Source organism: Lethenteron reissneri, chromosome 26 (assembly GCF_015708825.2).
Source record: "Lethenteron reissneri isolate LAM-NWPU_2019-01 chromosome 26, ASM1570882v1, whole genome shotgun sequence".
NCBI lineage: Eukaryota > Metazoa > Chordata > Hyperoartia > Petromyzontiformes > Petromyzontidae > Lethenteron > Lethenteron reissneri.
In genome coordinates this window covers 15,730,371-15,754,813 of record NC_083804.1, presented here as the reverse complement: position 1 = coordinate 15,754,813, position 24,443 = coordinate 15,730,371, and the positions used below count along the sequence as shown (strand labels likewise).

Genomic DNA, 24,443 nt, shown 5'->3' with positions numbered 1-24,443 from the left:
ATACACACAGATACACACACACATGGTACATACACACATACACACGGGTACATACACACAGATACACACACGGTAAACACACACAGATACACACACACGGACACTCACACACGGACACTCACACACAGGTACATACACTCACAGGTACAAGATCCCCCATCTCACGAGTGGCGATGCTTACACACCGCAGCAGGAACTCATTTGAGGCTGAGTCGACCCAGGGTAGGTCCAGGGCCGATTCCGATAATCATCACCGGTGTTGGCCGTGAATGGGAATCGCCGGGTTCGTAGTCCAGCGCGCCAACCACTAAACTACACTAGAACCCCCCACACACACACACGCACGCACACAGGCACACACACACAAGTACACAAAGACAAAGATCCCCGGGATAGCCTTAACAGACTGTAGGGGCAAGTGCTGTTAGCGAGCACACACAGGTACACACGCATCGCTACGCACACAAAGGTGCACACGCATAGGTACACACACACGCACACAGGTACACACACACGCACACAGGTGCACACACACAAGTGCGCACAGGTATACACACAAGCACACGCACAGGCACACATTGGAGTAGACACATTGGGATAGACACACCAAAAAGGCATTATCCCCCATATAACATTTTTCAGGGTGTTGGGGCAAGTGCTGTTAGCGAGCAGCACATAAACCATAACACACATTCACGCACACTCGCAACAAACGCACAGGCACACACACTACACACGCACAGGCAAACACCCCACAACACACGTAAGAGGCACACATATGCAAGCACACACACACTCGCACAGCTGCGCACAGGCAAAGAGACGCATACGCACCAGAAGCACAAGCACACACACAAGCAGAGACACTCCACAGGCACACACACAAGCACACACACACATCTATACAGAGATATACACACAGAGATACACGTTCGTACACAAATTATCTACAGAGATATACACACAGAGATACACGTTTGTACACACACATCTATACAGAGATATACACACAGGGATACACATTCGAACACACACACATCTATTCAGATATATACACACAGAGATACACGTTCATACAAGACAAAGACACACACGTACACATATACATAGAGAGAGATACACACAGCCACGCACACATACACACACACCGCAAACCCACGCACACACACCCAACATCACCCAGACACCCAGACACACACCAACACACACACAACACAGCCAGACACACGCAGATCCACGCGCGCACACCACACACGCGCACAGCCCAAAATAGATTATCATCAGCATTTTTATGAGATTTCTTCAGCGTGGCGCGCCGTCTGCTTGTGCATAATCTTTGTAAACATTATAGAGTTAAGGGGGAGGGGGGGGGCAGCGGCGAGGGTTGCGGGGGCGGTCAGGGCAAAAGTGTCATCGTTGGTGGATGTGGTGGGAAGGCGAAGTGGAGCAGAGGCGAGGTGGTTCTCCAGCCCCCTCTCCCCCACTCCCCCCCCACCTCCAACCACCGCCCCCTCCCCTCCTCCCCCCGCATCTCGGCATCTCAATTATCAAGAGGAAGTTTACATCAGCGAGCGAAGCGCGCGCAGAGTCCGTTAAGCGAGCGGGGAGCGGGTGAAGGTGGCCGCGTGGGGAGAGAAGGGGAGTGGGGAATGGGGATACGAGACACGCAGAGAGACGGGTGGGTGGAGGGGGGTGGAGAAGGGGTGGCTGGCGGGGGGGGGAGACACATGGCCCAGTCCCCCCCCCCCCCGTCTCCAGACACGAGGAGCCCGCGTGAGACACCACGGGGGGGCGAACGACAGAGCGAGGCCTCCCCCCCCCCCACCCTTTACACCCACAAAGAGTTCCATCCTCGCGGAAGGCGACGGCTTGGGCGAGCTGACCGGGGTCAGGGGGGAGCTGGCGAGAGCGAGGGAGCTGCGGCGACTCTCTAATGAGCGCCTCGGTCAGCACCCTCCTCCTCCTCCCCCTCCCTCCCGGCGCGCTGGGAATAAAGCGAACAATCATTGAGAGCGCACGCACATCGATTAGCTCCCAGGAGTATCGGTGAGCCTCGGCGGTCATCGACGAGCTTCGGTGAGCTCTGGCGAGCATCGAAGAGAGTCGTCGCTCACTGCGCGTGAACGTCAACCAGCACGTGTCGACGACTCTTCGCGTAAACCACCAAGCCGAGAGAAAGAGAGCGAGCGAGAGAGAGAAAGAGAGAGTTCCATACAGTCATCAATAAATGCACCTCTCATCCGGCCTCTAGAATTACCCTAGCCCCGCACCACCACCACCACGATCCCCTCCCCCATCTCCTCGAGTCAGTCCCACCCGAAGTCGTGTCCCACCATCTGGTAGAACTTGGAGTTGAAGGGGCGGTAAAACTCGCGCAAACTGCGCACGACTGCCGGCTGGATGACCGGGTGCCTGCGACCTTTGCTCTTGCCCAGGCAGTGCGGGAGGCTGCTGCCCTCGGGTTTCTTGAGGCAGGGGAAGCCTTTGGTCTGGTTGAAGTAGAAGTGCTTGTCCGAGATGATGCGCTTGAGCCCCAGGAAGTCCTGCACGCGCGCCAGCTCGCCCGCCGGGTCGAGCACGAGCCGCTCGCCGCTCACGAAGAGCATCTGCTCGAGCGGGAAGTGTCTCCGCCACGCCTCGAGGTGCTTCGCGTAGAGGCCGATGCGCACGGCGCTCCACGACGAATCGACGCCGCCGCCGCCGCCGACCGCCGAGCGGTTGTGGAAGGCGAGACTCGCGAAGCTGGGCAGGCGCGGCGACTTGGTGAGCGTCTGCGTGTAGTCGGAGATGGCGCGCGTCACGGGGTCGCGCACCACCACGATGAGCCGCGTGTGGGGCGACATGGCGCGGATGAGCTCCGGCGCCTCGGCCGTCACGTAGTAGCTGGGGGTCTTCTCCATCGTGATCTGGCCCTCCAGCGTGCGCGGCATCAGGCTCCTTGAAACGTCACCGAGACAACAGCGCGGGGAGCGCGTCACACACCAAAAGGCAAAGGCAAAAGATTCCAGGCCCCCTTATAGCCTTAACTGATTGGTTGGGGTAAGTGCTGTTAGCGAGCAACTTTGAAGACCGGTAGGCCAGCCCCACGTCCGAACGCCTTTGTCTCCCGAGTGGCGATGTTCACACATCGCACCAGGTGCTCGTTTTAGGGCTGAGTCAACCTAAGAGAAGCCCTGGACCGGTTCAGATAATCGACATTGGGGTTGGCCGTGAGCGGGAATCGAACTCGGGCGCTGGGTTCTTATCGAAGCGCGCTAACCGCTGCACCACCGTTCCCCACGCATCACACACCACACGAGACATTTTTAAAGTTTGCGTGTCTCTCTCTCCCCGTGGGCGCGTGGATACTTTTTTCCCTCCGCTTTTTTTCCCCTCCACATTTTAGAAACATGAATTTAAATCACAGCACCATTGGAACCTCATTTACCAATAGAAAAAATATGATAATTGTTTTTTTACCCTTTTATCTGGCAACAAAACTGACACCTTTTTTTTACAAGGAGTCATGTTTGCATAGACCACAATACCTGCAGTCATAATGCAGGTATTGTGGTGTATGCAAACATGACTCCTTGTAAAAAAAAGGTGTCAGTTTTGTTGCCAGATAAAAGGGTAAAAAAACAATTATCATATTTTTTCTATTGGTAAATGAGGTTCCAATGGTGCTGTGATACCTGCAGTCATAATGCAGGTATTGTGGTGTATGCAAACATGACTCCTTGTAAAAAAAAGGTGTCAGTTTTGTTGCCAGATAAAAGGGTAAAAAAACAATTATCATATCTTAAATCACAGCATTTCGATGATTTTGCTTGCTAAACATTTGCACGTAATGAGCCACTTTGTTGAGCCATCATTTGTGGCCAGGTCGCTTCTGAAAAATAAGTTAATACCTCAGTGGGCTCTACCTGGTAAGATTACAAATATAAAGTTTAGTTTAAATTGTGTATATTTTTTTTTAAGTAATTATTTTACCTTTCCTATACTCCTATCGTGGTTGTGTAACGTTTGTTTGTTGCCACGTTCTGACCCGCCCCTACTGGACATCTGTGGGGGGAAAAGCTTTACAGCTCATCAGATTGCTCCACTGTAAATACATATTCTGATTCTGACACACAAAGATCCCCCGTGTAGTCTTAGCACACTGTTGGGGCAAGTGCTGTTAGCGAGCACCTATGAAGGCCGGAACGGCACACGAGGAGCTGGGTGGCCAGCGGCACTCTCAGACACATTCAATTTCCCTCTCTGGTGACGATGTTTACACACACACAAAGACCGCACCAAGTACTCATTTGAGGCTGAGTCGACCGAGCGGGGAGAGGCCCAGGCACGATTCAAATAACCGTCAGCGGTGTTGGTGGTCGTGAACGGACAATCGAACTCGGGTGGGCGGGTTCGTAGCGCAGTGAGGCTAACCGCTGCGCCACCGCTCCCCCCTCCCTCCCACACTCTCGCACAGACACGCGCACGCTGTTCTGTTCACGGTGGGATCCGAGCCATGAGTTGGATCACAACGACTGCCTGGGGCGCTGCGTGCAGTGCGCAGTGGATGCATTTTTTTTCCACCACGGGTGGGTGGGAGGAGGCAGCGAGGACTGGAGTTGAGAATCCCCGGTCCCGAAGAGATTCGAAGAGAAGGTGTAGCAGGAAGGTGGTGAGATGTTAACTCTCTCGCCAGGTATACAGGAGGTCGTGGGTTCGAGTCCGACCCTGACGCCTGCTGCTGCTGTATATTTGGAATTTGCATCTCCTTCTCTCCACGCGTGGTCGTGTGAATTTTTCTCCGGGTCCTCCGGGTTTTCCCTCCACATTTAGAATCAACACGCGTTTAGAGTATTTGGCTGCTATACATTTCCACGTGATAAGCCACTTCGCTATCTTTTGTGGCCAGGTCGCTTCTGAAAAAGAGCTGTATATAGCTCAGTGGGCCTTGCCCGGTAAAGTAAATACAAACTTTAAGTAGTTTAGTTCAGCTCCCTGACCAATCTGCTTTCATCCCTCGGGCATTTAACTCTGAAGCGCGCAGCATACACACACCCGATTCACCAATTTAAGAGCCGAATGGCTCACAGGGCTATACCAAATAAATGAAAAGAAACAAGTGCTCAGGCAAACCCTCTGGTCTCTTTTGAATGTTCAGGCCATCTGAATAGATCTTCGTCTGTTCCGTCGTGTCTCCTGTCCAACCTCTGTGGTCTTTACCCAAAATATTATGTAAAGGCCACCGCTTCTAGTGCTGGCGTTGCCAAAATCTTGCAGAGTGCATTGCGTTGCCGCAAAGCATCTCGGGTAATCGTCCACGATTTGCTTCCAATAGATAACCTCCTCGCGGTGCATCCTGGTAACTTCTGGAACGTTATTCTCCAGAAGGCCAAATCGATTAACCACTCCTGAACCGACCATCTGAATGGTTATTGTCTGAATACGAAAAAAAAGAATAACAAGCCAGAGCAAGGCGACTGTGGCTATACAATGCAAACTATGGACCGAATAGCTAACCCATAGAGGCACGGAGATATACAAACAGACTCAGAGAGACGAGCGGAGATATATAGAGACTGAAAAATAATACTTAAAGAGTCGCCCAGACGCAGAGACAAATAGGGATGCATTAGAGACTTTTCGCAGGAGTGCAATTGTGGCCATACAATGGAAACGATGGGCCGCATAGTAAACTCATGGATACACGTATAAATACATCGATTACACTGGTCAACAAAAAAAACATTTTTTTTCTGGCCTGGACTTTTGCAGCTGTTTCAGACTAATTTCAGGGTGCTTATTCCAAATCTGACCGGAGCTAGCCGGCAGGGACCCGGACTCAGAGCAGGACCCCTAACCCCTGGGACTTGTGTACCCTGCTGTGTAGTATTGTAACAGCTCTAATAAACCCTGGCGAAAGCCTTTCACTTATCTCCGTCTCCGAGTGCGTCCGTGGGAACTTCTCTACACCAGCGTGGACGGCACCCTCGTGGTGTTCACCTTCTGAAGCGCTCGCTCGTCACCGTGGCGTGCGCGATGACACCACAACCACCACGTGACTTTTCTTTTGTATTGCGCGCGGTGCTTTCAGCGCCACAGCGCGTCGATTTGTAGCGTTTAGTGTCATTTGTGTTGCTGGTGGCTTTGTGTATTTCATATTGAAATCGCCTCCAGTGCTTTTGCTGCTGGCGGCAATAAACGTTGTTTAAAGTCAAGTCTCTCTGCTGCTGCAGCCCTCTCGTCGTGGCGAGCAGCAGCAGCAGCAGGAGACCTCAACATTGCCATTTAGTTTCACACGTAGTAGGCTTTGGTGGCCAAATATTATCCACAATAAAGGTTTGTTTTTGGGGGGTGGGGGGGGGGTTGGATCGCGTCGAGAGCACCTGCACCAGGTTGCCCGCTATGCGCAAGAACGGAAGAGAGCGTCTGAATATTCAGGTAGTCCGCCTGAATGTTTCAGGCAGCGTCAGCATCATCGTTATCAGGCATGGTCAGTCCACCGCTGAGTGAGATGCTCTCCCAAGCCGCCCGCCTGCCACCTGCCACCGGCTCTACATTCTGGCAAAAAAAAGGTTCAATAGATAGAACTGCTCAACCCGAGCTATCAATGCTCTCATACTTGCATTGTCTTTGTGCAGTTAACCTTTTGGCGTTCTCTGGTACAAGGCCGGCGAGACGAGGCCATGAAGAAGGATGTCTCTGGTGGATGCCAATGAAGTTTCAAAAGTCACGTAGGTATAAAAAATAGAAATAACATTTTAGTTTATTTTTTTTTATTACATTTTTCATACCTACGTGACTTTACCGAAAGAACCAAAGAGTATGGATGCCTGAAGTCACGAAAGCTTCAAATCAAGATTGAAGTTTCAAAAGGCAATGCACACATTATGAGCGCATGTTTGTTGCCATGTGTTCTTGGCACGAGTGCGTGTGGTTAATGCAGACTCGGTGCCGTGCAAAAGGTATCCATGTGGTGTTTAAAAAGATTGAAGTCTCCTGGTTTTTTTTTTATTGCCAGAAAGGGTAAGACCTCTTCTTATTGTTTCATGATCCTGCGGCGGCTTTTGGCTCAGCCATCGAACAAAGACGGTCGCCGCATCGCGCGCTTTCAGATGTGGATTCTGCGGCCGTCTGGAACGCTCTGTTAAACCATCCAGGTTGCAAACTCGTTACTTTAGAACCGCTTTCTGTCTCTAGTTTGTTGTCCCCCCCCCGCACCTCCGATTAGCACGGTTGGCAACGTACGGTGCGAAAGAAGCTCAACATGCATACGTAGATCAACACACACGAACTAAATTCCATCGCTCCATCTCCCTTCCCGTGGACGTCCCTCCGTTTAATTTCGTTCCATTCCGTTCGGTTCTAATCAGGCACCAACATTACCTTCAACGTTTGACACGGTCCTGAACAGTCTAACGTATTTAAATAAAACATAAAGCGAAGACATGTACGTCACTATTACACTGTGGCCTTACAATTATATATATTCATTTGGTGACGTTTCGGGCAATGGCCCCGTCTCATTGCACAATGGATGCCAGTGTTATTGATGATGATGATGATGAATAGTTTTGTATGTGTTGCAGAAGGAAGGGCCCATTGAGATGTGAGGTCAGCTCTTTACGTCATCTGCGACGGTGCAGATGTCGGGGCAGTTACAGGTCTGACTATTACAGACTTGGTTACATCGGTCACGGTACAAACAGCGAGTATCAGGAGTTGACGCCTCTACTTACGAACATTCAACTTACGAACTTTCAGAGATACGAACAAACCGTTTGTCCAGCTGCCTGTTTGGATTCGTAAGTTCAACCGCCGCGCAATAGATGGCGGTGGTGGCATCTACATCTGCAGAGCATGAAGACCCAGTGGCATCTGCAGGAGATTATATAACTTTTAAAGCCATTCCCCGTGTTTAGTGTACATTCCGTACAACATGTTTGGAATCGACAGGAGTAAAGTTGGACTTCGGAAAAGACCTCTGGAACATAACTCGTTCCTAAATAGAGCAGCCCCTGTACCCACTGAAAGTGGTGAGTTGCGTGTGTGTGTGTGTCTTCGTTATGTATGGTACCACTGCAAAACGCAGCAGCAGCAACAGCAGCGGCAGAGACATCAGCTTATAAGTTCCAGTACGTCACGCGCATCTATCTTGATTTTCTTTTTCGAGAATGTTAGAATCGTGTCTGCACTGATTTCTAAATGTGTGCGAACAAAGCAATGCGAATCTAAATTATATTCCGAGCACGAAAGGCGACCAAAGTTCGGCTGACAAAATCAGACAGGCATTACACGAAAATATATATATATAAGATTACACAAATACACGTGGCTTAATTTTTCGAGAGAGAGAGCACGTGGCCTGACCTCGAGAGAGAGCGGAGCAAACACATTGAATTTGCGTGATTATGATTGCTGTTAGGCTAGTTAGAGCACCCCCCCTCCCCACTCCCCACCCACGCGTCCTGTGATTACCAATCATCGGGCGCGAGCAATGAGCAGTGGGTGAATTTCCATCACGGAAGAGATTAGACGGATGGGTGGGTAGGTGGGGCATATGGAAATCTCCTGTCCCGAAGAGATTCCAAGAGAAGGTGTCGTAGTAAGGTGGTGGTGTTGAAATGTTAACTCCCTCGCCTGGTACACAGGAGGTCGTGGGTTCGATCCCGACCCTGACGCTTGCTGCTGTATATTTGGAATTTGCGTGTCTCTCTCATCATCATCACGGTGGCTAGGAGATGTTAACTCCCTCGCCTGGTACACAGGAGGTCGTGGGTTCGATCCCGACCCTGACGCCTGCTGCTGTATATTTGGAGTTTGCATGTCTCTCTCATCATCATCATCACGGTGGCTATGAGATGTTAACTCCCTCGCCTGGTACACAGGAGGTCGTGGGTTCGATCCCGACCCTGACCCCTGCTGCTGAATATTTGAAGGTTGCGTGTCTCTCTCGTCATCATCACGGTGGCTAGGAGATGTTAACTCCCTCGCCTGGCACACAGGAGGTCGTGGGTTCGATCCCGACCCTGACGCCTGCTACTGCTGTATATTTGGAGTTTGCATCTCCCTCTCTCCCCACGTGGATTTGTCCCCGGGTCCTCCGGATTTCCCCTCCACATTTGCAATTAACATGCGTTTAGAGTATTTGGTTGATATAAATCTCCACGTAATAATCCACTTCGATGAACTATCATTTGTGGCCATGTTTCCTCTAAAAAAACTATATACTTAATGCTCTGTACACAACTTAGAAGTGGCAGCAAAAATAACGGTGATCTAGATGACGAGGGGCAACCCAAGGGCCGAGGAATGAGTGACCGTAACAGAGGGCACACTGCGGGGGGGGGGGTCACGAAGGGGGCTTTAGAGGAGGGACGAGACGAGGTGGAGGGGCGAGGGGAGGGGAGGGGAAGAGAGTGGGCGATGGAGAAGAGGTGAGGCTCTGAGAAAGGAACGGAAGGAGGTTTAAGGAGAGGGACTTCTTGATGTACAGAGGAAGTGTTGAGTCTATGAGCAGTGTTGAGTCTATGGGCAGTGTTGAGTTTCTGGGCAGTGTTGAGTCTATGGGCAGTGTTGAGTCTATGGTGCAGTGTTGAGTCTGTGAGCAGTGTTGAGTTTCTGGGCAGTGTTGAGTCTATGGGCAGTGTTGAGTCTATGGGCAGTGTTGAGTCTATGGGCAGTGTTGAGTCTACGGGCAGTGATGAGTCTATGGGCAGTGTAGAGTCTATGGGCAGTGTTGAGTCTACGGGCAGTGATGAGTCTATGGGCAGTGTAGAGTCTATGGCCAGTGAGTGTTGAGTCTATGGGCAGTGTTGAGTCTATGGGCAGTGAGTGTTGAGTCTATGGGTAGTGTTGAGTCTATGGGCAGTGTTGAGTCTCTGGGCCGTGGTGCTTAATGCACAAGAAGGAGTTTTTTTCTCGTGGAGTGGAGCAAAGAGGTAGACGGATCGAAAACGTGATTGGGCACGGGGAGAAGGAGGGACAGAGAGAGGGAAGATTGGGGACGAAGAGGACGAGAGGAGGTGAAATGGAAGGAGATGAGAGAGGCGAAATAAGATGCATCATCATCACACCACCAACGTCGCCACCACCACCATCATCATGACAATCGCCATCACTACCATCGTCACCGCCAATCAGCATCATCCCTAAACGAATTATCATTAAACCATCAACATCACCACTATCACGATCATCATCACCATCATCGATCTGGGGTCGATAAAACGCCATTTTTACTTTTTTCAAAGCATGAAATTCGAACGTGGTCGTCCCGAAGAATTGACGGGCCCCGTCGTAGCAACGTGGAATTTCCACCGCCGGCTTCTGAGTCGGGCCACTCGCCACCGACGACAGCTTCGGTGCGGCGCCGCGTTCGTTGGAGCGGGGGGTGGGGGTGGGGAGACATTCTTGCTTTTTGGCTTTGATTTGACGCGAGGGCTCCCCTACCCCCCACCCCGAGTCTCTGATCGAGCGAGAGGTGGGGGGGGGGGGGTTGGTGGTGGGGGGGGCGAATGTTTGGCAGCAGCGAGCTCGCTAAATGTGCGTTGCATTTCGTCTTCTTTTGAAATCGTTTTTTTTCTCTTTCTGAAATCTCGGGCGATTGTGTAAAGGCGTCATCACCGCCCGGTGGTTGTGTAAGCTGTGGTCACGTGAGACACGCAGGTATCACCCCCCTCCCTACCTACCCCCCTCCCCCCACTTACCCCCCCCGCGCCACCCGCTGCCTCCCACAATACACACAAACAAGACAAAGATCACCCGTATAGACTTTGACGGGCTGCAGGGGGCAAGTGCTGTTGGCGAACGCCTTCGTAGGCGCTCGCCGGGCAGGGCAGCGTCACGCCACGCCCGGCCGCCTTTGTCTCCCGAGTGGCGATCTTTACCACGCCTCGCCATCTACTCGCTCGACGCCGAGTGGACCTAGGTGGACGAGGGGATCGAATTGAATCGTCAACGGTGTTGGTAGCGTCTGGCGGACTCCGAGTCGCCGGGTTCGTAGGGCGCGGCGCGCTAATCGCTGCGCCACCGCTCTCCACGGACAGACACAACAGCAACAACAACAACAACAATCGCCATTCGCTAATAAGCGGCGGTGACGTCATCACGGCGCTTGTGCCAGGCTCGGTGCACTTCGAGGCCACGTGAAGTGTGGCAAGCAGATCACGGAACAGACCCAGGTGCCACGGGTTGACTGAATGAGACTACTGGCAGATGCACCAGCTGCGACCCCCCCCCCCCCCCTTACTGTGCCAACTTTTTCTTTAGCCGCCCGGCGTTCCGATCGTTGTTGTGAGCATCGCTAACTCAGATAGACACTACAAAGATCCCCCGTAGAGAATTGGCAGATTATAGGGGCAAGTGCTGTTAGCGAGTAGCACAAATGAAAGGCCGGTACGGCACGCGAGGGGGTGGGTGGCCAGCACCACGCCCGGCCGCCTTTGTCTCCCGGGTGGCGATGTTCACACATTGCACCATGGCACTTATTTGAGGCTGAGTCGACCTAGGCTAGTCACCGATTCAAGGTAGACACCGACACACACACACACTCAGACAAAACAAAGGCAGACACGCGCTAAGAAAACACTAACCTTTAAGGACATACATAATGCATGATGAACTAATAAGCACGTATTTAATACACTACACTATAAATTAATTACACGCATCAAATATACATGGATTTCAACCTTGACACGTGTTCGGGCTCTTTCATATTTCATGCCCTGCACGCTCCACGTGGCGCTCACGTGACGGAGGGAGGCAGTACGGCCTCTGCTCCCTCGGTGTCAATTCCACGTTCCCGGGGCGAGATCTACCCTATCCAAACCTTCCCTTTCGTTTGGCTGCCCGTGACGGGAGCTACTCCACCCTATGTGTTATATTTTTTGGGGCTGAAAGGAACCAGTGTGTGGACATTCCACGTTCCCGTAGCGGGGATGTATGCATATCTTCTCGTTCGTTTGGCTTCCAAGAGTCAGGGTGTGGACATTCCACGTTCTCATGGCCGGGGTCGGAATATTGATGTGATGCGACTTTCCACAAAGTGGTACTCGTGAGAGATAGATGATGGTGATTGATGATCGTGAGATACATAGTGATTGATTAGCGGTGGTGGTGGTGGCGATTATGATACATAGACTAATAACGGCATGGATGATGAAGGTTATTGGTGATGATGCTGCTGCTGATGGTGATTGATGATGATGGTGATGATTGATGATATTGGTGGTGGTGATGATGATGTTGGTGATGATGTTAAAAATGTTGATGGTGATTTTGGTGATGATGTTGATGACGTTGGAGATGATATTGATGATGATGTTGGTGATTTTGGTGATGATGTTGATGATGATGTTAATGATGATGTTGGTGATTTTAGTGATGATGTTGGTGATTTTGGTGATGATGTTGATGATGTTGGAGATGATATTGATGATGATGTTGATGATGTTGGAGATGATATTGATGATGTTGGTGATTTTGGTGATGATGTTGTTGATGATGATGTTAATGATGATGTTGGTGATTTTAGTGATGATGTTGATGATGTTGGAGATGATATTGATGATGATGTTGGTGATTTTGGTGATGATGTTGTTGATGATGATGTTAATGATGATGTTGGTGATTTTGGTGATGATGTTGATGACGTTGGAGATGATATTGATGTTTCTGATTTTGGTGATGATGTTGATGATGATGATGTTGATGATGATGATGATGTTGGTGATGATGATGATGTTGATGATGATGTTGATGATGTTGGTGATGTTGATGTTGTTGATGTTGTTGATGATGATATTGATGATGATGATGTTGATGATGATATTGATGATGATGTTGATAATGATGTTGATAATGATGTTGATGATGTTGATGATGATGGTGGTGATGATGATGTTGCAGTAGGAAAGCTGCAACGTCGCCGTGAGTTGGCAGTGAGCTGAGCGTCAAGGGCCCTGGCACACACGCCGGGGTTGTCTCCCTGTGCCGCAGCAACTCACAGTGCCACGCTCAGTCGGCCTGACCCCCCCCCCCCCACTCTTCCTCCGTTATAGGGGAACAGAGGGGGCCATGTAGTTGTGTGGGGGGGGCGGTTGAGATGGGGGAGGGGGGCATTAGTGACGAGGAGAGAGAGAGGGGGGGGCGAGATTGTCGGAGTGGAACAACGGGCAATGTCATCGCTAGAGACGCGCCTGTGGGGGGTGGGGCCCACGTCACGATTGAAGAGTCGAGGGCGATTAGGGGTGGGAGTGGGGGGTGGGGGGCTGTCTGGAGAGAGGTGGGCGGGTGGGGGGGGGGGTAGCCCCCCCACCCGCCCACCGCTCTCTGCGCCAACGCCCCCCCCCCCATGCTCCCCACCTTCTTCCCACTGCAAGAGTGCGACCCTAGAATTATGCATTTGTACTGGAGAAATCCGATGAGCTATGAAGCTCTTTAACACTGATGTCCAGTCAGGAGCGGGTCAGAACGGTCACCTGTTGTGCCCCCCCCCCCTCTGACTATGACGTCACCCTGGCATCACAGCAGTGTCGTTCACTCTGAGAGCGCGAGTATGAAAGTTCTCTTTTAAAGTCTTTTTGTTTCATTTCTTGTTGGCGTCCCGAGCGAGGCGGACACGGCCTGTGCGACTCGGGCTGGCCGCGAAGATCGGGTCACTTGAGGTCAGTTACTCATCATCATCACAACCCTTCGCCCAGGGCTATATCCACTGCTGGATGAAGCCCTCCCCCTATCCGCCGCTCGCGATCTCGCAATGGTTATCGTCCCGACGGCGGTCTGGCGCACGCGAGCGGATTTAATCACTCCATCTCCGCCTCGCGCGGAGTAAGGGGGGGGGGGGGCGGGGGGCACAAGGTCAGAAGGTCATCACGGACGGTGTTACTCGTGGGTGCACAGCTCGCTATCGCGTGCGGCCTTCAGACGCGACCCTGCCACGTCCCGACCTCTCATCGCCACCTTCATGGCCTCTCTCCCCGCTCGTCCATTACTCGCCTCTCTCGCCGTCCATCTCTCTCCTCTCTCTCCTCTCTCCCTCATGGAATGACCTCCACTGCCCCCGTGCTCCACACACTCCCCCCCCCCCCCATGTCTACTCTCACTTCGCTCTCACTCCCTTATCTCTTCCCTGCGTGTCTCTCTCTCCACCCCATCCTACTCCCTGCGTGTCTCTCTCTCCACCCCATCTTACTCCCTGCGTGTCTCTCTCTCTGTCTCGCACCCCTCTCCCCTCTTCATCTCTCACCGTTCCCGCGTCTGTCATCGCTTGCCCATCTATGGACACTCTCGTTCCTATCTCCTCGCTCTCTCTCTCTCTCTCACTCTGTCTCTTTCCATTCTTTCCGCTCTCGCACCCCCTGTCCGCTCTCCCCCTCCACCCAAACTATCTCTGCGCGCATCTTCCCCCCCCCCCCCCACCACTATCACCACCCCCAACATCGCCTCTCTCAACTCCCTCGCAGCTCCCGCCGCTCTTCGGCCAATCGTGACCCCCCCCCCCCCCCCCCCGTGGCCTCTCCCACATAGATCGCTCAGGCTGCACGACTCTCAGCTGTTACGGTCTTAACGTTCACCCACCACCACCACCACAAACACCACAAACGCCACCACCACAACCACCACCACAAACACCACCACAACCACCACCACAAACACCACCACAAACATCACCACAAACACCACCACAAACACCACCACCACAATTGCTCCACCACAACCACCACCACAATCAACAACAACAACCGCCATTCGCCACTAAGTGGCGGTGACGTCACCACGACGCTTGTACCAGGCCATGTGCACCTTGAGGCTACGTGAAGTGTCGAACGCCCGCTGGCAGGAGGTCACGGGCAGGGGCGGTTTCTTCATTAGGGCGATTGGGCGACGCACCACCAATGTCATTCAACCACAGTCACGCTCGCCGTCACTGCAGCCTCTGGATATAGTCCAATCAGCGTCATGCTACGTTCTGTGGAGTACCGCCTCTTTTTGGGCGATTTCACTCCGGCTGAGAATCGCCCCGAGTGGCCCCATAGACTTACATTCAAAGATGTTTTTTTTCGACCGGGGGGCGCTGCAATGCATTCTCTATGGCTTCCGGGAGGGCTCGCCCTAACGTGCTTACGTCATCATACGTGCTTACGTCATCATACGTAAGCACGTTTCATCCAACAATATAATTTGTGGCCACCTAGTGAAATCTTTAATAAAATAAACTTGAGTGGTTTGTTTTAATAGTGAGTATAGAAACAAACAAGATGTATTGTAAGAGTCACTTTATTTTTCATTAATATTAAAGAAGTGAAGTTGCCTTTACATGCTTAAGCTGTTAATTTATCCATTGCATGGGTGGACCTTATCCTTATCAATCATCCAGACATTTGCCCCCCCTGAGAGATTTTGCAGGAGCCGCCACTGGTCACGGGGCAGACCCAGCAGGTGCCACGGGTCGACTGACCGAGATGACCGAGATGACTGGCTGATGCACCACCTGTGCCCCCTACTGTACCAACTTGCTGTGCTTTAGCCACCCGGCGCTCCGCTCTTTGTTGTGAGCGTCACTCCTTCGCCCTCCGTTGCCGTTGGAGGGCGACTGCATCCAACTGCCCAGTAGCGTCCTTCACGAGCCTCCTCCACAGAGGCCGATCTTGACACCGCTAGTACCAAGTCCACTCAGCTCCACGTCCTCCTGTACCACATCACTCCATCTCTTCTCTAGCCCGTGCCGTGCCCGTCTAGCCCCCTCGATCCGGCCGAACAAAAGCTGCTTGGGCATGCGGTGGCTGGGCATGCGGGCTACATGACCCAGCAAATGCAGCCTTTGCCTGCCGGAGGAGCTCACTGATGGGACTTTGCCCAGATCTTTCAAGGATTTGTGAGCTCCTCACACAATCCAGCCTGGTTAAACCCAGGATGGATCGTAGGCAGGCCAGCCCACCACAACCACCACCACAACCATCACCACAATCAGGGGAGACGTGAGGGGGGGGAGGGGAGACGTGAGGGGGGGTGGGGAGACGTGAGGGGGGGTGGGGAGACGTGAGGGGTGGAGCGGGAGACGAGGCGGGGGGTGGAGAGGGGGGTGGAGAGGGGGGTGGAGGGGGAGACGAGGGGGGGGGAGACGTGAGGGGGGAGGGGGAGACGTGAGGGGGTGGAGGGGGAGACGAGGGGGGGGGTGGAGGGGGAGATTGTAAGAGGGGGCAGCTCAAGGAAGGAGACGGAGCGATGGAGTCAGCGAGAGAGCGGGAGACGTGAGGGGGCCGGGGAGCTGATGAGATTGTGAAACTCCGCGAGACGTCCTCGCAGTCGCCTTTGTCAGGGCGGCGGGCACTGTCTAGGTAGCAGCACGTATGTTTGAGTGCGTGTGATTGCATGTCGTATGTATGTTTGTACGCATGTTGCATGTATGTTTGAGTATGTGTGCAAGTAAACATGGTGTATGTTTGAGAATGTGCGTATGCATGTAGATATGTATGGTGTATGTATGTTTGAGTATGTCTGTACGTATGTAGGTACGCATGTTGTATGCATGTTTGAGTATGTAGATGCGCATGTTGTATGTATGAGTACAGTATGTTTGTATATATGTAAACATAGTCTGCTCGCTAACAGCACTTGTTTCAATAGCCTGTTATAGGCTGTACGGGGGAGCTTTGTCTTTGTGTGTTGGGGTGTGGGAGAGAGAAGAGATGGAGTGATGTGGTGCAGGAGGACGTGGAGCTGAGTGGACTTGCCTATGACTGGTACCAGCGGTGTCAAGATCGGCCTCTGTGGAAGAGGCTCGTGAAGGACGCTACTGGGCAGTTGGAGGAAGTCGCCCTCCAGCAACAACGGAGGGCGGAGGAGCGACGCTCACAACAACGAGCGGAGCGCCGGACGGATAAAACACAGCAAGTTGGCACAGTAGGGGGCACAGGTGGTGCATCGGCCAGTCATCTCGGTCAGTCGACCCGTGGCACCACCTGGGTCACTCCGTGACCTCCTGCCAGCGAGCCTTCGACGCTTCAGGTGACGGCCTCAATGTGCACCTAGCCTGGCACAAGCGCCGTGGTGACGTCGCCACTGCGCTCCAAACCCGGTGGTGACCTCCGTTTGGTTCCCCAACACGGCGAACATCAGTGGCGCGTGATATCAGAACCGGCGCTGGGCATCCCCGTAGGTCTACTCAGCCTGAAATGAGTAATCCGGTGCGATGTGTGCTGCTGTGTGTCCACACCAGCGACTCGTGCCGTCGAGCGGGCCTAGGTCTACTCAGCCTGAAATGAGCACTACGCCCGTTGTGGTGTGTAAACATCGCCGCTTGGAAGACAAAGGCGGCCGGGCGTGGTGCTGACTCGATTCCCGTAACCCGCATTCGTAGGCACTCGATCACGGCGCTTGCCACAGCAGGTCTCTCTGTCGTGGAGCTTGGAGGATCCATTCATTGTGCGTTGTGTGTTGTGCTTTGTGCGTTGTCTGTGCGGGGCGGGGGGCACAAGGATCGTGCCCCCCATTGTGAACACTCACCAAGGACGCGTGCCTTTGTCGCATGTGTGCGAGTGTGTGTGCCTGTGTGTGTGTCTATGTGTGTGTGTCTTTGTGTGTGTGTGTCTTTGTGTGTGTGTCTATGTGTGTGTCTATGTGTGTGTGTGTTTATGTGTGAGTCTGTGTGTGTCTGTGTGTGTCTGTGTGTGTCTTTGTGTGTGTGCCTGTGTGTGTCTGTGTGTGTGTCTGTGTGTGTCTTTGTGTGTGTCTTTGTTTGTGTCTATGTGTGTGTGTCTATGTGTGGGTCTGTGTGTGTCTTTGTGTGTGCCTGTGTGTGTCTATGTGTGTGTGTCTTTGTGTGTGTCTATGTGTGTGTGTCTATGTGTGGGTCTGTGTGTGTGTCTTTATGTGTGTGCCGGTGTGTGTGTCTGTGTGTAGTGGGGAGCGGTGGTGTAGCGGTTAGCGCGCTGCACTACGAACTTGACGACCTAGGTTCGATTCCCGCTCACGGCAAACACCAGTGACGATCATCTGAACCGGTCCTGGGCCTCCCCTAGGTCGACTCAGCCTCAAATAAGTACCTAGTGCGGTGTGTAAACATCGCCGCTAGGGAGACAAAGGCGGTCGGGCGTGGTGCTGGCCACCCACCCCCTCGTGTACCGTTCCGGCCTTCATAGGTGCTCGCTAACAACACTTGCCCCTATAGTCTGTTAAGGCTATACGGGGGATCTTTATCTTTGTGTCTGTGTGTGTGTGCCTGTGTGTGGGTCTGCGTGTGTGTGTCTTTGTGTGTCTTTGTGTGTGTGCCTGTGTGTGTCTTTGTGTGTGTGTGTGTGTCTTTGTGTCTGTGTCTGTGTGTCTATGTGTGCCTGTGTATGTGTGTGTCTATGTGTGTGTCTGTGTGTGGGTGTGGTGCTGGCCAACCACGCCCGCGTGTGCCATTCCGACTTTCATAGGTTGCTCGCTACCAGCACTTGCCCCAACAGTCTGTTACAGGCTACACGGGGGATCTTTATCTTTCTATTTTTTGTGGGGAGCGGTAGCGCAGCGGTGACCGCTCTGCACCACGTACCCGGCGACCCGAGTTCGAATCCCGCTCACGGCCAACCAACACCGGCGACGATTCTCTGTACCGCTTCTGGGCCTCCCCTAGGTCGACTCAGCCTCAAAAAAGTACCTGCTGCGGTGTGTCGTAAAACATACGCCACTGGGGGGAGGCAAAGGCGGTCGGGCGTGGTGCTTGGCCACCCACCCCCTCGTGTACCGTTCCGGCCTTCATAGGTGCTCGCTAACAACACTTGCCCCTATAGTCTGTTAAGGCTATACGGGGGACCTTTGTCTTTGATGAGTCGCGCGAGGCACGAGTGTGACTGCGCGTGTGAGCCACACGCGCGCGCGTGAACTATACACGCGCGCGCGTGAACCACACACGCAAGGTTAGGTGATGGTGGGGGGGGTGGGGAGTAGTGGTCGTGGTAGTTGTGAAGGTGATGGTGCTAGCCGTGGTGATTGTTTTAATGATGATGGGGATTGCTGATGGTGGTGATGGTTGTTACGACGACGACGATGATGATGGCGATGGCGACGCGACAATGAAGATTGTGATGATGATGATGAAGACGCTACTCATGGTTCTGGTGGTTTGGATGATGTTGACGTTGAAGGAAGTGGTGGCGTTGACGATGGTGTAACCGATGGCCGTTAGTTACTACCATGATGATTTGATGACGATGGTGATAATGGCTTTAATTCTAATGATCCTGATTGTTTAAATGATGGTGATGATGATGATGGTGGTGGGGTGATGTTGATGATTATGCTACTGATGAGGGCGATGTTACTGCTAATACTTGTGATGCTGATGATGCTGCTGCTGATGGCGATGTTCCTGCTAATGCTGCTGCTGCTGATGAAGATGATGAGAAGAGTCGTGAGCTGATGATGGCAATGATTATGCTGATGATGATGCCGATGATACTGCTGCTGATGGCGATGCTACTGTTAATGCTGCTGATGCTGATGACTATGCTGATGATGCTGATGATGAGAAGAGTCGTGAGCTGATGATGGCGATGATTATGCTGATGATGATGCTGATGATGATGCTGATGATACTGCTGCTGATGGCGATGCTACTGTTAATGCTGCTGATGCTGATGACTATGCTGCTGCTGATGATGAGAAGAGTCGTGAGCTGATGATGGCGATGATTATGCTGATGATGATGCTGATGATAATGCTGCTGATACTGATGACTATGCTGATGATGCTGCTGCTGATGATGATGAGAAGAGTCGTGAGCTGATGATGGCGATGATTATGCTGATGATGATGCTGATGATACTGCTGCTGATGGCGATGCTACTGTTAATGCTGCTGATGCTGATGACTATGCTGATGATGCTGCTGCTGATGATGAGAAGAGTCGTGAGCTGATGATGGCGATGATTATGCTGATGATGATGCTGCTGCTGATGCTGATGAAGATGATGGTGAGCTGATGATAGCGAGCGGGACTGGCGCCCCGCGGTGAGCGCACGTTCGGCAGCCCCCCCCCCTCCACTGCCCCCTCCCCCCACATCCCCACCACCCCCCTCACTCTCATACAGATGCATTATTAACGCGACCTCCATTCACTCTACCCCCCACCCCCCCTACCCCCGTGGACCCCCCTCGCTTGGAGTGAACGCTTCACGCCGGGGCCTGGCTGTGATCACAGCCGCGTTTAGGAGACATCGATCCGGTACGGGGTCCTGATCCCCCCCCCCCCACCCCCTTATCCTCCATCCCCCCCCCCCCCCCCCCGCGTGGTCGAGGTCGGGATTCGCTGTCTCCAGTGGGAATTCTCCCTCCCCGAGCCGGCGCCTCCTCCTCTCCACTCCTCCTCTACCCCCCCCTTATCCTCTACTCCCCCCCCTCCTCCTCCACTCCTCCACTTCTCCTCCCCCTCCTCTACCCCCCTCCTCATCCTCTACCCCCCCTCCTCCACTCCTCCCCCTCATCCTCTATCCCCCTCCTTCTCTACTCCCCCCCCTCCTCCTCCTCCACTCCTCCTCCCCCTCCTCTACTCCCCCTCCTCCTCTACTCCCCCTCCTACTCGCAGCAGCTGCAGCAGTGCCAGGAATATCGGTCGCATTCACAGCAACAGCAGTGGTGCCATTGTGCAGCAGGGCAGTATCAGCAGCTCCGTGTCGGTATCAGTGGTGTTGGTCTGTATCGCCAGAAGCAGCGGTATCGCAATTATCAGTAGCAGCGGTATCAGCATTAGCAGCGGTATCAGTGATGTATCAGCATCAGCGGTGGCAATGGGAGCAGCAATATCAGCAGCAGCTGCAGCTTGACGGGCGACAGTACCATTAGCACACGCAGCATCAATAATATCAGCATCAGCAGCAGCAGTCATTTCAGCATGACTATGTATTATCTCTCTCATCCCCTCGCCCAGATCGCGCCCATCACTCCCTCGTCCCGCTTGCATCCACATCGACATCTCCCTCCCTCCCTCCGTCGCCTCCCCCTCCCTCCCTCCCTCGCTCCCCCCTTCATCCATCCCTCGCTCCCCCCTCCCTCGCTACCCCCTCCCTCCCTCCCTCGCTCCCCCCTCCCTCCCTCCCTCGCTCCCCCCTCCCTCGACTCCCCCTCCCTCGCCCCCCCCCCTCCCTCGCTCCCTCCCGCCCTCGCCTCCTCTCCCTCCATCCCTCCTTCGCTCCCCCTCCCTCCCTCCCTTGCGCCTATCCCCAACATCCATCCATCCCCATCCATGCCTGGTTAATCAGCGCTCATCTCTGGATCTCTTCCAGGCGCACAGTACCCCCTTTCTGGGGTCCTGAGTCCCTGGATCGATCGATCAACTGAGCCCCCCCCCCCCATTCTCCCCCCCCCGCCCTCCAAATCCCCCCCCCCCCCCCACTGCCCTTTCCCACCGCTCAGACCTCATTTTGAAAATATCTCATTCGTCCGCGTGACAGCTCCATCTGTGAGTAAGCGCGGCGGGGTTTGCTGGTGATGCCGCCCCCCCCCCCCACCACCACCCCCCCCCCCCCCCGATTAAAATTCCTGTCGCGGGGGGTCACACTACCGTGACCTCCCCCCCACCCACCCAACCCAACCCCCCGAAATGGGCAGCCTTTGTTTACACAACACGGGGGCCGCGCGCGCGCGTGCGTGGGCAGGCGCGGGGACCTCGCGAGATCCAATTTCGTGGAGCAAATGAAGGGGGGAGGGGTGGGGGGGCGGCGGAGGGAGGGGAGGGGCGGGGGGGGAGCAAAAGATGTTGACAAATATATTTGTGTGTGGGGGGGGGGGGGTTAAACCCACGGTTGCCGAGTGGCACGCACGGACGGTACAAGGGTGGGGGGGGGCGCGGATCGAAACGTCAAGCGGCGAGCAACAAACAGCACCGTTGTTGTTTGTTTAATTTCTCAAAGATATAACCGAAACCGATTTGAATACGCGTTTCTAGATTTTGACCGAGGTTGGAACCCCGAGATCATGGGTAAGTGAGTGGGTGAGTGAGTGAATGAGTGGGTGAGTGAGTGAGTAGGTGAGTGAGTGGATGAGTGAGTGGTTGAGTGAGTGGGTGAGTGAGTGGTTGAGTGGAGGAGTGAGTGGTTGAGTGAGTGGATGAGTGAGTGTTTGAGTGGAGGAGTGAGTGAGTGAGTGGGTGAGTGAGTGGTTGAGTGAGTGGGTGAGTGAGTGGTTGAGTGAGTGGGTGAGTGAGTGTTTGAGTGGAGGAGTGAGTGAGTGAGTGGGTGAGTGAGTGGTTGATTGAGTGGGTGAGTGAGTGGTTGAGTGAGTGGGTGAGTGAGTGTTTGAGTGGAGGAGTGAGTGAGTGGGTGAGTGAGTGTTTGAGTGGAGGAGTGTGTGATTAGGTGAGTGGTTGAGTGGGTGAATGAATGAGTGGTTGAGTGGGTGGGTGAGTGAGTGGTTGAGTGGGTGATTGAGTGTTTGAGTGGAGGAGTGTGTGATTGGGTGAGTGTTGAGTGGATGAGTGAGTAGGTGAGTGAGTGGTTGAAGTGGGAATGAGTGAGTGAGTAGTTGAGTGGATGAGTGAGTAGGTGAGTGAGTGGTTGAAGTGGGAATGAGTGAGTGAGTAGTTGAGTGGATGAGTGAGTGGTTGAGTGAGTGGATGAGTTGTTGCGACCGGCAATGAACACAGTGTGCGGGATGAGATGGAATAGTCAGTGTCCGGTGGACCGAGTCCTCGACACGGGTGGAGGAATCGATGATTGAAGTTCACGGGAGCAGTCGCCCTGGTGGTAGTAGCGATAGAAGACGACATCAGGAGACGACTGGCAGCGGGCGAGTGCTTGCAGCGAGTCAGCGAGCGCTGGATCATCGCTCACGCTGAATGATCTACACTGGAACCTGCCAAGTCCAATGAGGTCGGATTTCAACCTTGACCGAAGTGTGTGGTTTGTACAGCAGGGTTGACGACGGAGGCTTTGAGATGGAAAATAAAACCAGACGTCCCCGATGCCTCCTTTGCCAGCGAGGTTACAGAGCCGTCCCGTGAAACCTCATTGAAGATTTTTGTGCCGAGCAGATTCGCGTTTTTTAACTGTGGTTACGAATATCACGCCATAATATTCGGAAGCCACTGGAGCAATGCACTTTCAAATCTAGATCGAGAACTAATTGATTTGAAACTTCTTGTTGTTGTTGTTGTTGTGTTTAGTTTGGAGTCCTTCCCCGGCACCTCCGAGTAACGCGGTCGGCGCTGTGAGCGCGGCGCTGTGAGCGCGGCGCTGTGAGCGCGGCGCTGTGAGCGCGGCGCTGTGAGCGCGGCGCTGTGAGCGCGGCGCTGTGAGCGCGGCGCTGTGAGCGCGGCGCTGTGAGCGCGGCGCTGTGAGCGCGGCGCTGTGAGCGCGGCGCTGTGAGCGCGGCGCTGTGAGCGCGGCGCTGTGAGCGCGGCGCTGTGAGCGCGGCGCTGTGAGCGCGGCGCTGTGAGCGCGGCGCTGTGAGCGCGGCGCTGTGAGCGCGGCGCTGTGAGCGCGGCGCTGTGAGCGCGGCGCTGTGAGCGCGGCGCTGTGAGCGCGCTGTGAGCGCGGCGCTGTGAGCGCGGCGCTGTGAGCGCGGCGCTGTGAGCGCGGCGCTGTGAGCGCGGCGCTGTGAGCGCGGCGCTGTGAGCGCGGCGCTGTGAGCGCGGCGCTGTGAGCGCGGCGCTGTGAGCGCGGCGCTGTGAGCGCGGCGCTGTGAGCGCGGCGCTGTGAGCGCGGCGCTGTGAGCGCGGCGCGTGAGCGCGGCGCTGTGAGCGCGGCGCTGTGAGCGCGGCGCTGTGAGCGCGGCGCTGTGAGCGCGGCGCTGTGAGCGCGGCGCTGTGAGCGCGGCGCTGTGAGCGCGGCGCTGTGAGCGCGGCGCTGTGAGCGCGGCGCTGTGAGCGCGGCGCTGTGAGCGCGGCGCTGTGAGCGCGGCGCTGTGAGCGCGGCGCTGTGAGCGCGGCGCTGTGAGCGCGGCGCTGTGAGCGCGGCGCTGTGAGCGCGGCGCTGTGAGCGCGGCGCTGTGAGCGCGGCGCTGTGAGCGCGGCGCTGTGAGCGCGGCGCTGTGAGGGCCCGGCCGACCACCTTTGTCTCCCCAATTAGACGCCACGCCAGGTGCAATGTTCACTAAAGGGTGAGACACCCAGACAACATTACCAACAACGACGACGATAACCTCAGTTGGCAACTACGTGGCGGTGAGGTTACCACGGCGCCTTGTGGCAGGCCGGGAGAACACTTTGAGGCCGTCACTGAGGTGTCGAAGTCCCCCGCTGGCAAGAAGGTCGCGGGAGGGAAAAGAAACCCAGGTGCCGTGGCTTGAATTACTGAGACGGCTGGCAGATGCACCACCTGTGCCCCCCTCCCTGCTGTGCCACACGCGCGCGCACATTCCTAGGCGCACGAACTCATGTGGAAACGCGTAGGTGCGCGATGCGTAAGCGGTTACGAACTCAACATGAATCAAAAACGAGTGCGGCACGACCCCGGCTTCTCTTTCAAGGGATTACGTTGTGACCA

General features: G+C 54.2%; 1 protein-coding gene across 1 annotated transcript in view; it reads right to left on the bottom strand.

The window, feature by feature from the left end:
* Window positions 1-2,300: 2,300 nt before the first annotated feature.
* Window positions 2,301-24,443, bottom strand: part of LOC133348018 (heparan sulfate glucosamine 3-O-sulfotransferase 6-like) — a 42,875-nt gene continuing 20,732 nt past the window's right edge. Inside the window, exon 2 of the mRNA XM_061560829.1 lies at window positions 2,301-2,937. Coding sequence (XP_061416813.1) covers window positions 2,307-2,937 — 631 coding nt within the window. The 3' untranslated portion in view covers window positions 2,301-2,306. The remainder of the gene's footprint in view (window positions 2,938-24,443) is intronic.